This window comes from Trachinotus anak, unplaced genomic scaffold (genome assembly GCF_046630095.1).
Source record: "Trachinotus anak isolate AG129_WGS33_773 ecotype Australia unplaced genomic scaffold, CSIRO_AGI_Tana_v1 ptg000021l, whole genome shotgun sequence".
Classification (NCBI taxonomy): Eukaryota; Metazoa; Chordata; class Actinopteri; order Carangiformes; family Carangidae; genus Trachinotus; species Trachinotus anak.
In genome coordinates, this window is record NW_027273872.1 from 14,182,957 (window position 1) to 14,199,570 (window position 16,614).

General features: G+C 43.0%; 1 protein-coding gene across 2 annotated transcripts; it reads left to right on the forward strand.

Moving 5' to 3' along the window:
* Positions 1-1,985: 1,985 nt before the first annotated feature.
* Positions 1,986-16,197, forward strand: clcf1 (cardiotrophin-like cytokine factor 1). Of its 2 annotated transcripts, XM_071458335.1 has the most exons (4): positions 1,986-2,088; positions 2,198-2,444; positions 11,597-11,739; positions 12,720-16,197. In XM_071458335.1, the coding sequence occupies exons 2-4, from the start codon at positions 2,426-2,428 to the stop codon at positions 14,082-14,084; spliced, it is 1,527 nt and encodes a 508-aa protein (XP_071314436.1). In that variant the 5' UTR covers positions 1,986-2,088; positions 2,198-2,425; the 3' UTR covers positions 14,085-16,197. The 2 variants fall into 2 exon arrangements, with proteins under 2 accessions (XP_071314436.1, XP_071314435.1); XM_071458334.1 differs by having other exon boundaries at positions 1,986-2,444.
* The last annotated feature ends 417 nt before the right edge of the window (positions 16,198-16,614 follow it).

Sequence of the window (16,614 nt, forward strand, 5' to 3'; positions counted from 1 at the left end):
AGGCCTTAAATGAAAAAAAAAAAGAAAAAAATATATATATACATATTCTCTAAAGTTTTTAAATGCAGCTGTTTGTGTAGTACTTTAAATATCGACTCACTCATGGCAACTTCTGTTTGAAAAAAGAAAGTAGTTTCTGAGTCTGCGCGGAGCAGAGCAGACTGCAGTAACCACTCACCACCACTGGGTGGCACACAACATATCTGATCCAAAAGGCCTATTCTATTCTATTCTATTGTATTCTATTCTATTCTATTCTATTCTATTCTGTTCTATTCTATTTTACACCATTTACTATATAAGTCGGGGTTCAAATTGCTATTTAACTTTTGAAACAAAGCATACCCCGTATGACTGTATAAAAGTCCCTGGATAAACTTGATATTAACTTGATAGGGAGGGAAATTTTTGGTCCTCTGTCGCGCTCTTTGTGAACAGAGCAAGTATCTTTTTTTCTTGCTCAGACCTAGATTTGCTTGATGGTAATTTGATTGCAGAGATTCATTTAAGAAAATGCAACAAAAACCAGTGAAAGTGAAAGAAATATCTTAAAAAAGTATTTTGACACATGGACTCTCTTAAAGATGGGGCTTCAAGATAAATCTGGACATATTTAAAAACCCTTATATCTGTTAAAATTGTGCTTCAGCGGTGCATATTCCAAAGGGAATTGGTTAGATTTGCACAAAGCAGTTGACGCACAGTGAGTGGGAAGCTCCTGGGGCCCCTGGAGCTCTGCCCCCTCTCTTGGCCAGTTGCTGATCCAGCCTTGAGGATACTGTCAACCCACATAATCAAGTCACTTTATCCGTTCTCGTTTCGATTGGATCAAACACACAAGCTTCACACAATTGTGATAACTTGGTAGCAGAGTAGTATCAGAGTGGTTAGTGGGGAATTTTACCGAGAGGCCGACAAACGGTGAGAGCGGGTTGCTTATCTTTTTTTTTTTTTTTTTTTTAAATTTAAGTTTGATCCAGAACAAATAGACAACAGTAACAGCAGCGGCTTCTGTTGGTATGCTCAGTGACAGCTGGAGGAGAGAGAAAAAGATCACCATAAGCCCACCGCCAATTAAAACTAAAACCTGAGGAAATGAAGGGAGAAAACGCCGTGGAGCAGCCAAACACTTTTCCTCATCCGCTCCCTCTCCGAGAATCGGGAAAACAAACGGATTATTCCCTCAGAGGGGTAACCTGTGTCTTCCTCGCAGTTTGTGGGAGGCCTCCAAGTGTACAGGCCTTGTATTATTTATAATAATAATGTTGCTGACCAGCTATTCACTTCATTGACCGGGCCTCCTCAATGAAAGCTCTTCTCACCAGTCAAATCGATGAAATCTTTTTGGTTCATCTTCACTTGACTGTAGCCTCCTCGATAACGCTGAGCTATAGCTCTCTCCTACACTTCCATGATATTTTCAAGTTAAGATACAGTATGGCTATAAATCATTTTAAGATGGCGTCGGGCATTCTGTTGCTAAAGTAGGCGAAGGAAAACACTTTTCCCTTTAATGTTCTCAATTTTTTTTTTTTTTTTAATTTAAAGCAAGTCCTATGAATAATAAAGAATAAAAAAAAAAAACAGAATAGGCCTAAAAGAAAAAAAAAAAAAAAAAAAAAGCAAACACATGGTTTTTCAGAGAGCTGGAGACAGAGGGAGGAAGGAGTAATTCTCCTGGATGATTTGAGGGTCGCAGGGTTGCCGGGTCCTCCTGGACTCTCACCTTATTAAAGGGAAGCAGATTAAAGATCAAACGGCTGCTGTCAGATTGTGTTGGGGGGCGGGGGGGCAGAAATGAGTCGCGACAAGTCCCGTGGTTCAGCGGCTCTGTCAAGTTGAGCTGTGTGATGCGTCAACCCGGTGAATCACCAGCTCCGAGGAGGAGGATAACGAAAGATGGAGAGACAGAGGTAGGGGGGGGGGGGGGGAGAAAGGGGAGACACGGGTAGAAAAAGAGGAGGAGGAGGAGGAGGAAGCCTACAAAAAGGCTCCGCCGTCATTCAGTCTGTCACACAGACCACACACACCAAGGCGGCGGAGCGTCAATATTTCAGCTACATCCCGGGACTGTCTCCTCTCTCTAACGTAGGCTACCAGTATCTTTAAAAATCATCAATACTTTCATTGATAGGATTAAACCGACATCACCTGCATTTTTTATTATTATTTTTTTTTTTAACTTCATCATCTCCAGATTTGGCTGAGCGGGGCAGAGCAGATTTGACTGAGCCGACACATGATGAAAAGTTTGCGATTTTTGAAGACAGCGAACTAATAAGAGGAGAGAAGACTTCATCATCATCATCATCATCATCACCATCACCATCATCATCACCATCACCATCATCATCGCCGCTTTATATCAGCGCTTAAATCTTCCTGTGGACGAGCGCACTGAACGGAATAACAGGCTTTGGAGAAAATGAAAAGGTTCTACCGAGGTAAGTTCGTGAATATATAAAACAAGGTTTATGACACAAGAAAAAAAAAGTCTATAGACTAGTAGAATTTACAAGTTCAAGCAAAATTTAATTAGTTGTTATTTTTTTCCGGTTTATGTTTTTATTCAGTATGGATGCTGCAAATAGCCGATGCAGAAACGGTGAATGTTAAAAGTTGTGACAAAGCGCTGACGGCTCCAGAATATTTTGGTGCGTGTTTTCTGGTTTCGCACACTTTCTAGGCCTAAATGTTACTCTGCTTTGCGCAGAGCCTACATTTTGCAGCCACAAGTAAATAATCTAATTCCGAGAATGGTCTGAATATTCTGCTCAAAGTGGAGAGAAATTCATTCACAAGCCCTTTATTAGGCTAAGGTTTTTTAAACATACTTGAAAGGTGAATGTGAATCATTTCTTCACATTAGAAAATTAATGATGAAGAAGTAGATGCGTTTAAAGGCGCATCAACAAACCTCAAAAGCTATCAAAAATATGAATGGAACTACACCAACACAGAGGGAAGTTTTATTTGCTTTTAAAGTAATTTTATATTTTTCATATTTTCTAAGAAATGGGTAGGCAATGTGAGAAGAATGATAGGACAGAGAGAGTGAAAGAGATAAGACTGAAAAAACGTGTGTGTGTGTGTGTGTGTGTGTGTGAGAGAGAGAGAGAGAGAGAGAGAGAGAGAGAGGGATGGGGGTGGGGGTCTTATTTGCAGTAAAAAAATGACATAAGTTGAAGGGGTCGGAGGGAGCTAATGCCCCTGTCTAGTTAGCTGTCACCAATATGAGAAAGTACATGATTCATGTTAGTCAGGGTGTGAGAGGACACACACACACACACACACACACACACACACACACACTCACACGTTTCCCCCCTGGGATAACTGGTGCGGCTGCTGCTCCGTGTCTATGAAGAGAAGGACAAGGAGGTGAAAGAAAGAGGGAAAGACAGTGGTGAAGGATGGCTGTGCAATGAAATGATGCTCTGAACAGAAGGTCACCAGCTTCCTCCCTTCCTCTGTCTCTTTCTCCTACCATCCTCTCTCGCTCTCCTCGTCCCGTCTAGGTGGTCACATCATGTGAACCGGCCATCAGCAAATTCGGTGTAACTTTAGGAGGACAATAAATAGAGAACTGAGAGCAGAGCAAACTGCTGCTCCTTCAGATGCTCAGCAAATAAATACACACAAGCCTCAGCCGTTGAATAACATGCCGCCTTTGACACCACACACACACACATTTACCTCCCCAGGTGGACACAGACACACACATACACACAGATACATGCACAGAAATGTCGAGGAAAAACATTCTTTTCTGATCATTATTGATTTTAAACACACATGACCTTTCCTCTCTCTTTCTATATCTATGACACACACAGACACACACACACACACACACACACACACACACACACACACACACACACACACACACAAGGCCTGTTATTGCCGGGAGGATTGAATTAGTGTCGGTGTGTTTCAGATAAAAGTTGGACCAGAGAGTTCAAACACACCAGACCGATAGGAGGAAACAAAGGAGGAGTGAAAAGAGAGATAGAGAGAGAGAGAAAAACAGAGGGATGTGCAAAAGAGAGAAAAAAGTGAACCTTTCACATCTTCTGATTCGCTCAGCGGCATCCTCAATTCTTCACGGTACAGGCCTATATGGATGCGAAGAGGACATGTGGGGGTGGAGAAGGTTGTGTGTGTGTGCTGGGGTGAGAGACAGTAAAGAGAGGTAGAGATAGATAAAAGTAAATAGAGAGAGAGGGAAAGAGAGAGAGAGAGAAGGCAGGAGGAACTGGCGGTAGAGGGGTTAATGCAGTGCAGATTGACAGAAGTTAGCAGCACCCAGAGGGAAAGAGAGAGAAGAGAGAAGGGGGGAATGATATAAAATGAGTCGGTCACGCTTTGAACAGTTACACATGCTGTTTACATTTTTCCCAAATTAACATGGCCCCTCGCTTCAGAAAAAAACTCTCCCTCACTGGCTCCCTCTCTCTCCCCTCCACCAACTCCTTTTCCTCTCCCTCCTTCCTCCCAAATCCTCTCTTCCTCCTCCTCCTCCCCTCTGTCTCTATCCTTCAAGGCCCCAGAATATCTTTCCTCACATTCAGATCCTTTACTTAAGCAGAAGCAGTAATGCCACAATATGAAAAATGCTCTTAGATCTCACTGTAAAGTTCTGTATTTAAAACTTTACTTACAAAAAAACTGTGTACTCTCATCAGCTGGATGCCCTCAAGCTTTAAAAGTTAAAGAACCTTTATACTAATTATTCAGGAGGAACGGCCTTCGTCAGTGTTGAATTATATCATTGGATTATTATTACTGATGACTTCATGTTACCTGTATTTTAACAAAAGCAGAGCTAATAAATTTTTTTATACAATGCTCAGTAGTTGTAAAAGGCTGTATAACAATGTATTGTATATTTTATATGCTCATTTTAGATTTACACAATCTTCATCTGCAGTACGCGACGAGGAACTGATGCTGTAAAATAAATGTGACGCAGTAAAATGTGTAATATTTGCTCCTGAAACGTAGTGGGATTCAAGTACAAGGTGGCATGTACTGCAATGCACTGAAAGTCATATCAATAGATAAATAGATTCAGTTATTAATCCCCACATGTGGAACTAGTTTGGTCGCTAATGCACAGGGATAACAAAAGATACACAAGTCAAACAGCCGACGACATGAAAGACATCCTGCCGCAACAACAGTAACATGAACGCACAAACTAACACGTAATACAAGGGGACATTAGTGTAGCTCAGGAGCCCTCCTAGCCACTAAATTAAAAGACAATATTAATCTACAGTCGATTGATTAATAAATAAAAGCTGAGCATATTTGATGTGCCTGAAATAACAGGGCCAGGAAATAACCAAGGTAATGCAGTATAAGCCACATAAAATTAGACCTTGCAATAGGGCTGCAACTAACAGAAATTTTCATTATCAATATATATGTTGATGACTGATCAATTAACCCTTCGATCTAGAGTCTCACAAAATAATGAAAAATCCCAGCTTTTTTAAATTAAAATTTTCTAAAGCCAAAGCTGATGTCTTCATGACTAATTCACTAAATGTTTTCAGATCTATATTCAAAGGTAAAAGTGCTCAAAAGCTGCCAGAGCTGTATTTAATACATTACTCTGTTACTTTCCTCAACTGGTTTCCTACTTTCTCCCGAAGCAGTGACGGAGCAGAGAATTTGACATTCAGCAGCAAGTTTTTGTCTGACTTTCTTTTTAGAGAAAACCACGAGGTCGAGATGAGGAGTAGCCAGGATGAAGGTAGCGGGGGTTGGGACGCGGGGGATAAAAGGTAAATTAAAAACTGAACGTCTGAAAAAGGGGAAAGGAGGAACGAAAGATGTCGATGGAGGGAACGAGTGGAGCCAATTAGTGAAAGGAAGAGAACAGGAACAGTAATTAGGAAGCTTTAAAATGGAAGTTCGATGTTTCAGGAAGATTTAGGGGGAGAGGGGGGACAGATGGAGCGACAACGAAATTGAAACCAAACATGGCGATGAAGCATGCAGCGACTGGAATCTACAGATTTAAAAAAAAAAAAAAAAAAAAAAAAAGGCAAGGATAGATTGGCTTATAAGGTGAAAAGGGAGACAGACAGTAAGGCAGAAAGGGGAGGACGCTGAGTTTATGACTAGCAAGAAATGGTTAGGGAGAGTTTCTGGGCATAAAAATAATTTATATTGGCTTTTTAATGTGTGTTTTCTTTTGACTTTGCTTTTGGGTCATTGATGCTGTTTGGCAACCTCAGTGCGTGTCCAGTGCCAAGAGGATCAATTTGAAATTCAGTATGAACAAACTCCAGAAGACGGAATCTCCTGAGAGTAGAGATGGGAAAAGTGTGTGTTTGTGTGTGCATGTGTGTGCATGAGTGTGTGAGTGCATTGTGAGTACACAATGGTTTGTTTATATGTATTTATTCAGTTTAATGTTTGTGCATACATGGACCCACGCTCCAGTGCACAATCTGGACGCATATGTGTGCGTGTGTGCGTGCACGTTTGTGTGTGTTGAGTTAGTGAAGGAATGCACATTTGATTGAGTACAGACTGCACATAAATCTGGCCCCTAACTGTACACAGACACACACATTGACCCTGACCCCAGTTGTCAACCCCCTCCACCCCCACTCACCCCCACTCACCCCCACTCACCCTCAGTCACCTCGCTGGCGGCCCACCGTGTGTCATGATCCACTTCCCCTGTGGCTCTGTCCCTCACATCAGTGTGTTGACGCATGTTTTTGCCCGTGGCGTCCTGCGCAGGTGTGTTTATGTTTAGGGTAAGTGTTTTGACAGAAGGCAAAATTGCCACCAGGTACAGTGCAACAGAATAATTAAAAAACTATGCAAGAAACAAACAGCTTCTCTGGATTTGGCTCCAACGAGTCTTTTCTGTCAACAAAGCCACAATGAGCCTGCAGCCCTGCCGCTGCCACGTTAGCTGGATGACAGCAAATGCGCGAGACAAGGCATAGGACTGTACACTCAGAGAAAGAAATGTGAAACTGGTTAGGTAAAGAAATGGTAATGGATGATGACTGATCAAAGTTATCACATGGCTACAGTCTGTGGATTTTGTTGGTACTGAGCGGGAGTTTCATTCTTGACCTCTGATAGATTATTCTAAGCTCTGAAGCAGTCTTCTTCATTGAATGGTACTTTCTCCGCTATCATCTGGTGCCGTAAATGCAGAACTTCCATTCTTCATTCACTGAAGAAGACTGTAAACACACCTCCCCACCTGTGGGACACTGCTTTAGGTGTGTTTTTTTCTGTGCCAGACTTCCCACAACCTTGACAGATTATACATTGTTTGAAAGCTAAGTGTCCTGATTCTATCTCTGTGACGCATTCAAGGATCCCCATATCACTGCAACAGCTGTCGACACACAGTCCGTTCAGACACTACTACTACGGGCCTTATATTCCTGTTTTATGCTAAAAAATGACCCAAACCCCCCCCACCCCTTATATTCCTACCATGTTTGTACCTCTGTAACTTTAGTTCAATGTGAACAGTTTTGTCGAGTTTCATATGAGGTGAACCTGGCAATTAACTATAAGCCCAAATCAAATGATCTGCATGTCCAGATTGTAATCAGATTTCTCTCATTAAGTCTGGATAGAAATAAATACACATCAAAAACAAATATAATATTGACACAAATCTGATTTATATGTGGGATTCAAAGTGAACTTGATGTGTCTAAAGGCTCAAGTCATTCACAACACGATATCAATGTCCCATCCAGGAACTGCACATGAAACATGGCTAGGTACATCAGTGAACAGATACATCTGAAGTGTGAAGACTGATGGGATGTAGTCTACAGATTTGTTTTTGGTTCTGGAAAACACACCACAGATGACGTTTAATCCTTTGTTTTTCTAAAACCAGCCTGCATGGCTTGATTAATGTTAAATCTTGTCAAAGCCTTACAACGTATGCTCACCAAAAGTATGCCACGACAATATACTATAGTCATCCTAATCAATGCTGCACTGGAAATGATAAACATCTCATTTGGACTTGATTTATAACATCTTCCACATACTGATGTTTCCTCTCTGTTTCTTTCAAGTGGTTACATCAACAGAGGGCAACCTTTTTTGGCACCGGAGGTAGTTTTTCCTGGACCAGACTGGAGAGATTTACTTGCACATGGTTTTCCCACAATACCAAATTCTGTTTAAGTGCTTGTTTAAAACCTCAAGTGGTGGTGCATGTTGGGAAAAATGAAATACTAGTCCTCTTGGATGGAAGCGGTACAACACCGCAAACACCGGGTCACCGGTTTACCAAAACACCGTCTGGAGTGTAACATGTCAAGTGTGTTACAAGGCTCTTTTTGCCCCTGAACACAACCTTTCGTCCCAGAATTCACCTCTGAACCTTGACCCTGCAGGGATGTTTAATTCTGACCTATTTGGAGCGCAGAGGCTCTGGCGCACAAACCCTCATGTTCAGCTCTGTTTTGCAGATGGCAGCCAGACTCCAGAGTGCCACATCTGACTTTACATCAGCTGGAGCTCCCCTGTGAGTGCATATGTGTAACTAATAGGTATGTGTGTGGAAAGGCGTAGAGAGTCACAAATATAAGCGTACAGAGGCAGGTCATGGTCGGCAGTTGTAGGGAACCCCTGTGTTGCTGTAACGCAATCCTCCCACAGAGAATGTTCTGGTTTCAACCCTGCCCTGCGGAGTGTGCTTCCACTGCCAGGTACACAGACACAGCCCCAAGCCTGCAGGGCTCGCCTTGATGTCAGGCTGTATGCCGACTATAGTGCACTTACTCAGTATAATATTATATAACAACAACATGGCTCCAGGTTTGAGTTATCTCAGTTTACGCTTACAAAAGAGCGGTTGTTTTTAGCCACAGCCGAGGATGCTTTTAGACATGTCAGCGCTCAATCAAAACAACAAGAGCCTTTCACGTCTGGCAATCATCTCCGAGCATGTGGCTGCAGACAAAAGGAAACGGTTTGGAACAGTTTGGGTCGATTTTTTCCAAGGAGAATTTTCTTTCTCCATCCCAGGCTCATTTTTTTGGTACCTGTTTATTCCTTCTGAATGCAACCCTTTTTGCACACTGTGGGTCCTTTTCCTCCAGGGCTGTTTAATGCGGGAGTCAACGATGTCGTGTTGATTTCAGGGTGTTTTGATGCTAATGGAGGATGTTCTGTGGGAGGACCCCGGGCCTGATGAGCTCTGAATGTTTCAGACGTTGATGAACGACGCTTATTGCTCTTGACAGGAGATGAGGCTTTTGTGGTTGAGTAGATCGGAGGCTTGGTTGACGGGGGTTGTCTGATTTGACTGATTTTAAGGTGTGTGTGGGAGCATGTGGGAGTTGCCGCGGCCCAACCACAGTGATTTGGAAAATAGTCTGGGAGGATGCTTTCATGTAGCCGAATACTCGGGGTCAAGCTGTAGAGGAGGAAGCCGTTTTTTTCTTTTAAATCAAGCAGCTGGGGAATTGTTTGTTCAGGTTTTGCCCATGTCATTTTGATGACAAGTATTTCTAATCCTATTTTAATTTGAATTTCCCCATTCTGTCATTCAATCTTTCAGTAAAGCTCAGGACATTTGCTGAATATATTGTTTTTGAATGGGGTTTAGCTTGTTAGGTTAGTTTGGGGGCAGAGTAGGAAAGTCACTTGTTATACCACGTCATCACTGCAATTTGTACCATAATCAAAGGGATTATCCTCGCTTGTTAACCTAATCTTATCCTTTTATCTTATTTCTGATCACTTTGACTTTGGCATAGGAGACCAAAATATTATATAAGGATATTTTCCTCTTTGATGCATTTTTTATAAAGACAAAGTTTCTTCATTTCTGCTGTTCTAGCACATTCTTGCTTTAGGTTGCACAACAACCAAGCTACGCTATACATTTCTGCGTATAGGGTCGTCTGGAGCACATACCATTATTAAGTTTCTACCCAGCCCTGTAAGGGAGTGCATACCGATACGTCAAATATAAGTGGTTGAGTCAGAAGAAAAAGGTGTTGACTCTTTTAGGTCAGAACTTGTTTTCTTAGAACCACTGTTGAGGGTAAATGTTTTGCAATCTGTTTAAGCTATTCACTTAAAGTCTCTTATTCATCCTGGGGGGCGGAGGTGGGGGTAATGATGGGAGAGATGAAGTGGAGAGAGAGAGAGAGAGAGAGAGAGAAAGAGGCAATAGAAAGGGAGTATGGGAGTAGTATTGACCTGAGGCAGAGAAGAAATAAGGAGGAAAAGAAGGGAGGAGAAGACGAGAAAGAAAGGAACTCATGTGACTAGTTCCAGAGGAGAAAAGAAATGAATTAGTGAAACAACGGGAGGCCAGAGGTGTGTCAGAGCAAGACAGAGTGAGCGAATGAGAGAAAGCTGACAGGGTCACACACGTTGTGCAATACATATTTCACACCTGTTGAACAGCAGCATGTTTTGCCCATAATTACAAGCATGAATCACTGCCTACCGTCTGGGTGTCACGGGGAGGAGAGTGTGCACGTGGAGGATGGAAAAGGATGACGGAGAGCAGACGACAAAAGAAATGTGTGCTGCGCTCGAGTGGAGGGCCAAGAGAGTGTTGAGAGAGAGTCAGAAAATAAAGGAGAGAGCCAGCACAGGACGAAGAGAAGTGGTGATGTACAAGAAGTTTCTTAATGTTGAAAACCACCTTTCAGCTCCAATTTTCTCTGTTTGAAACCAGAGACAGGGGCACTAAAAGGTTTCCTGTGTTACAAACCCCCACCCCCCACGCCCCCAACTCACACACATACACACGTAGCAGCACCCACACACGCAAAATCATTGTATACACTCAATTACAGCTACAAACATTCTCACAAACACTCACACAGTAACATAAAACACCTACACAAACACTCTGAAACATAAACAAGAAGTCCACAGCAAACATACAACTGATACAAACACATTAATGTTTGTGATTGTAAAGAAAGCCACATGTCTTTGTTTTTGGGATATCAGTCAGGAATGATCATGTGTGTGTGTGTGTGTGTGTGTGTTTAAGCGGCTGTTTGCCTGACAGGCTGGTGCACTGGACATAGGAGCCATTTGTCTGACTGTCTGAAGCTGACTGTCTGAAGCTATTAAGCGAGGTTTTATTTGAAGCCAGAGTAAACCTCCGACAGCCAGAAACATCTAAAATTAGATTAGAAACGGAAAAAGCTTTATTGGCAGTGTCAGATGACTCTGACCTGGCAATATGTAAACAGACGAGGCCATCGCCATAGAGACAAGAAATAAACCAGAATATTGTAAAAATTCCTATAAACAGTGTGAATGGTGCAACGACCAGAGCGAAGCTTGGAAACTGTTACTGGAGGTGATTTTGTCTGTTGAGCTCTCAAGTCATCAAATTAATTAAGAACTCCAAGTTAAATATTCACAAAATGTCTGAGAAAATAATGGCTGAGATAAATTTCATCTCATTGTTATGATTTCAAATACCTCCGCAGTGTGTGTTAATTAGCACTTGGACACCCATGATTTGAATGTCATTAAAGAAACATTTCACACCATCTGCCTGAGTTTTAATCAGTTTTTTTTTTTTTTTATTATTTCTCCACAGTGCATCAACACCAGCTCTTCCTGTTATTGGCTGCTGCTATGGCAACGGCCCTGGACCTGGCCAGTGAGAGGAGTTCAATAGAAAGCACATATGAGCTGACCAAATACCTGGAGTATCAACTCAAGGAAATCAAAGACGTATATGTGAGTAATTCTTTCTGATACCACTCTGTTTCAGTATGATTGCTTATTAATATTATCAAAACCAAAAGGGAACAAAAAAAATCATTGTTCTCTTTTATGAAAATGTTTTTTTCTGAAAAAATAGCTCAACTGTAAAGGGACTTTTCACAGACATCGCAATTAGAAACAACAGGTTCCATCAAAGGGATGATAAATGTTTCTATAATATCAATGTATCAAATAACAATGTCAAAACTAGAATTCACAGCCCCGCCTCCACCACTCAGATTAGTTTCAGATTACATCCCTGTTAATCCAGAGTCATATGAAATATTAACCATTTGTGTGAAATTTTGTCATGATAGCGGTGCAGTCTTTAGTAATGGCTAAAAAGTGTTTTGTGAGGTCACACAGACTTTGACCTTGGTCATTTGTGCCAAGCTTGAAGGGATTCCCTTGAGAAGTTCTCAAGATATTGTTTTCATAAGGCCAAAATCATGTTTTGTGATGTCACTGTCACCTTGATCTTTGACCTTTGACCTTTAACCACCAAAATCTAATCGGTTCGTCTTTGAGTCCAAGTGAACATTTGTACAAAATTTGAACAAAGAGGAGCAGTCAGATCAGATCAGAGAGGATTTTATTCAAACTTCTTTAGAGGAGAAGAAAAAGCCAAACTGCAAAGTCATTGTGGGAACAGTCACAGTCACGGTTTAATTATTTCAGCCTTGACCTACTGTATTTGTTTTAGTTGTGTGCGAGTTTTCTTGAGTTTTGAGGGATGATTACAGACATGACTGGAGAGCTTGCTTTTGGTTTAACATCTACATTAAATGATTTAGATGGACAAAGCTTGTTTGACAAACTTCAGTGTAAGCATTTGAAGCTGTGTCAAGTGTTACGATGAATGATGATGGCCCAAACTATGAAAATAAATAATAAACCAGAATTATCCATTAAACCTTCTCATCCTTTCTTCTTCCTTTATATACCTCCTCCAGCTCACCTACCTCGGCCCTCCATTCAACGAGAAAGACTTCTCCCCTCCGCGGCCCAACAGCACGGCTCTGTCCCTGCCCAGTGCTGCCACCCGCCTGGAGCTGTGGCATGGCCTGGAGAACCAGGCCCGGCTCGCCCAGAACCAGAAGGCCTACTCTGTGCTGCTGGCGGCTGTCAGGGAGCTGGCCAGCTCCACCCTCTGCCCCTCCCTCAAGACCTCCCTGCTGCACTTTTGCACAGGCCTGGATGGACTGCTGGGCTCAATATCCGCACTGATGACCACGCTAGGTTACGCGCTTCCTCCTCCATCTGCAAACATGGGAAGTAACGCTGGCGAGCTGCAGTACCCTCAGAGAGGGACAGGAAGTGACCAACCAGCTCCACTGATGAGCCAGAGCCTGTACAGGTCCAGAGCCGGGACGAGGACAGACTCGGGTCAGCGTAACAACCAGAAACGAAGTGGGACGAAGGTGGTCAGAGGAGAGCGGGACGATGGCGTCAACGTAGACCTGATGGAAAAAAGGAGAGGGAAAGAGGGGAGGAGAGCAGAGGCGACCGCAGCTGGAGGAAGGAGTGGCGGATCGAGGGAGAAGGGACGAGGAGAAAGAGGGAGGAGAGGGAAGAGGGAAGAGCCTGAGTTCAGGAAATGGGCTGCCAGCGAAGAAGAAAGAGTAGGGCAGGAGGAAGAGGAGTTGCTGGAGCAAGAGGGAGGGGTGCAGAGGTGGGGGGGAAGGAGAAGGTTGTTGAGTATCAACGAGGATGGAGAGGAGAAGGACATGCAGCCTGAACCCGGGGTCGTAGTGTCATACCCGGGCACAGAAAGCTCCAGCTCCCTTCGACAACCAACCATCCAAAACAACAACAACAACAACAACAACAATCAGTACAGCTACAACCTGAACTCACACCTCCCAGACACACTCAGAAAAGAGGATGGGTTTATTGTAGAGAGAAGCGTTGGGTTAATGGTGGAGGTGGAGAAGCAATCAAGTAAGGAAGCTACTTCCTCGCCCTCCACTTTCTATCATCACCGCCGGCCTCCTCGCTCCCTCCTCTCCCCCACCCTCCAACCCCCTCTCTCCACCCTCTCCCTCCTCTACCAGTTCGGGGCAGGTGAGGAGCACACACTTCTCCCCCAGCCCGTCCCTCTGTCTTTACGAAGGGGCACCTCCCTCCTTTCTCCTCCTCTGACTCCGCTGCTCTCCTCCACCTCCTCCTCTTCGTCCTCTTCACTCCTGCCAGTGCAGCCCACGATGAACGACTTCGCCAGGAAGGTGGAGGGGTTTTGGATATTGCGCGAGCTGCAGAGTTGGCTGTGGCGTTCGGCGAAGGACTTCAACCGCCTCAAGAGGAGACTCCGAGGTTGAGACAATGAGACGGGACTGGACACTGAGACAACACACACACACACACACACACACAAACACACACAAACGTGCAGTATATCAGAGGTCCATTTGAGTGGAGTGGAAACAAAGCGAGAGCTTTAACAGACAGAAGCACATAAACACATCCGTGCTTAACACATTCATTCATACCGTACTGGAATAAGTGAATGAAGGACTATTTGGCAGGTCACCAGAAGTGCTAATGGAATATAACACACACAAAGCCAACACATTACCAGCACTGTCACTCGCCTAATGCACATAGCAGCTCATTGAGCGAGACACACTGAGACTGGGCTGAGTTACCGGACTTCACGGCTCATAGATCAACAGAAATACCACTGTAGGTGGTTAGACGCACGCACACACACACAGACACACACACACACACAGATGGGTAGACTGAGTGACAGGCAGCAAGACAGACAGTGCAGCCATTGAGTGAAAACTGATTCAGTGACCCCAGATGTGTGAATCAGCAAACATTCATTTTCTCTAAAGGAAGAAGGGAAAATTTCTGAATGGGTGAAAGACAAAAGGAGAGGAGGAAATGGCCAGAGGGATGAAGAGGGCACAGAGGAGGAGAGGAAGGGGCAGAAAAAGAGAGGAAGACGGGAGGAGGCGTGAGTCAGGGGGATGAGTACCAGAAATAACGGGCATGGTGGTACTGCTGAGTAATCAGAAGTCGGCCGGTCAGTTACAGTAACTCTACAACAGCGCTACACATACTGTCCAGACATACACACACACACACACACACACACACATTAACTGTGGTATTTGGTGCCTTAACATACTATTCACTTCTTTGCTGCCTTCGATTCAGTCCTTTGTAGCAGTTTCTAATGATTTCACTCCATAGCGAGAAATATTTAACACAACCTTAATCAGTCTGTAATTTTTCCACGTTTAATGGAACAGTTCTGACATTTTGGGAAGCTGGATTTTTTTTTTCTTTCTTGACAAAAGTTAAATAAGACAATCAATATAACTTTTATATCAGTTTGATATAGAGACTGTTAAGCTAAGCATAAAGACTGGAAACAGCTGGCCTGGCTCTGTCCAAAGCTACAGAATCTGTCCAACGAGCACCTCTAAACCTCATTAATTAACACATTTTATGTTACGTGTTTAATCCATTCAATAACCAATAACACATGTTGCTTTTACACTTGTAAAAGTGTTGTGCGTTAGGATATGTAGCTCCACTGTATAACTGACACTAAAACCACAAACTGTCATTTCTACATTTGATTTTTTTGCCTTAAACAAACAAGATATACAATGTTAGTTAGTGAGGTTCTGCTCTCAAGCTTCATTTAAACTGCTTTGTTAAGGTCTTGTGCCACAGCTAGAGCAGCCACAGAGATATCACATGGGGAGAGCAAGAACTGTAATCGGTCAACATGGGCTGCTCATGCCGGAAATTGATCATAGTGAAGATAATCTTCTGTGTAGAAAGACTCATCTAGTAAATCTATTTCCACGGCAAAGCTTCTCTATTGCAGTGAATGAAAGTATGTAAATACAGGGACGGTGACGTTACCGTGTGGAATATAATGAAAGCACCACATGGCCTGGTCATTAATGATATATCGGTCTAGTGCTGACATGGTGCTATCAGTGGGTGAAATCTGATGCTGAACCATAGATCAAAACCTTCACTGTAGGGGTCTGTGGTGGGACCTCCCTTGCATTGATCTTAAATCTGAACTCGGTCTTTATGCTAAGCTGAGCTCACCATCTCCCATCAGTCCTCTCATCTAACTCTTGGCAAGAAAGCAAGTTCCTAAAATGTCAAACTGTTCCTCTAAGTCACTTCGCATTCCTTAGCACAAAAATGAGACGTATTGAGGTGGATTTTTTGTGCCTTTTAAAATCAGTCTTTTTCATTTTTGCAATTTACAGATGGCTTCACTTGTTTTTCAGAATGCATTTCTTGTTATGTCTTTGCAATGTGCCTCAGCTGATGTGGCTAAGGGTTATGGATCATATCTCTATAATATTTATTGAACAAGATGTTTATTTATTTTTTCTCCAGTGTGAAAATACTGTATTGTAACTCAAAAGAGAATAAATAGTAGGTTTTGTACAGAGTGTGGTGTTATTGGTCATTTGGGAGGCCATTGGGAAGAGAGACAAAAATGCATATGGGATTTTTGTTTGCAATGGTTTTAGTTTTATAGGGATGGTTACGGGTGATTGGCACAAGGGGAGAGGCGTCTTCTGGAAAACAAAGGCCGGCTCACATTCATGGCAAAAAACAGAGCGATTGAGGCGGGGTATGAGAGAGTTTTTATTTGTCTGTCCGGGTGAAAATTTACGATCGTTTCTTTTTTCCTTTCATCTCTCGCTTCCCACCTCCCACTGCATCAACCCTCCACCCACTTTGCTTTCCTTTCTCATCACACTATCTCACGAAGCTCCTCTTCCCCCCCAAAAAAACATCCCTCTGACCTGTGAGAGTAAGGGATTTACATGAGCACAAACAGGCACAGGTACGAACACA

Excerpts from the sequence above, each read along its gene's own strand:
- clcf1 (XM_071458334.1), top strand. Across the intron at positions 11,740-12,719 it reads AGGAAATCAAAGACGTATAT|CTCACCTACCTCGGCCCTCC; the intron begins GTGAGTAATTCT and ends TACCTCCTCCAG.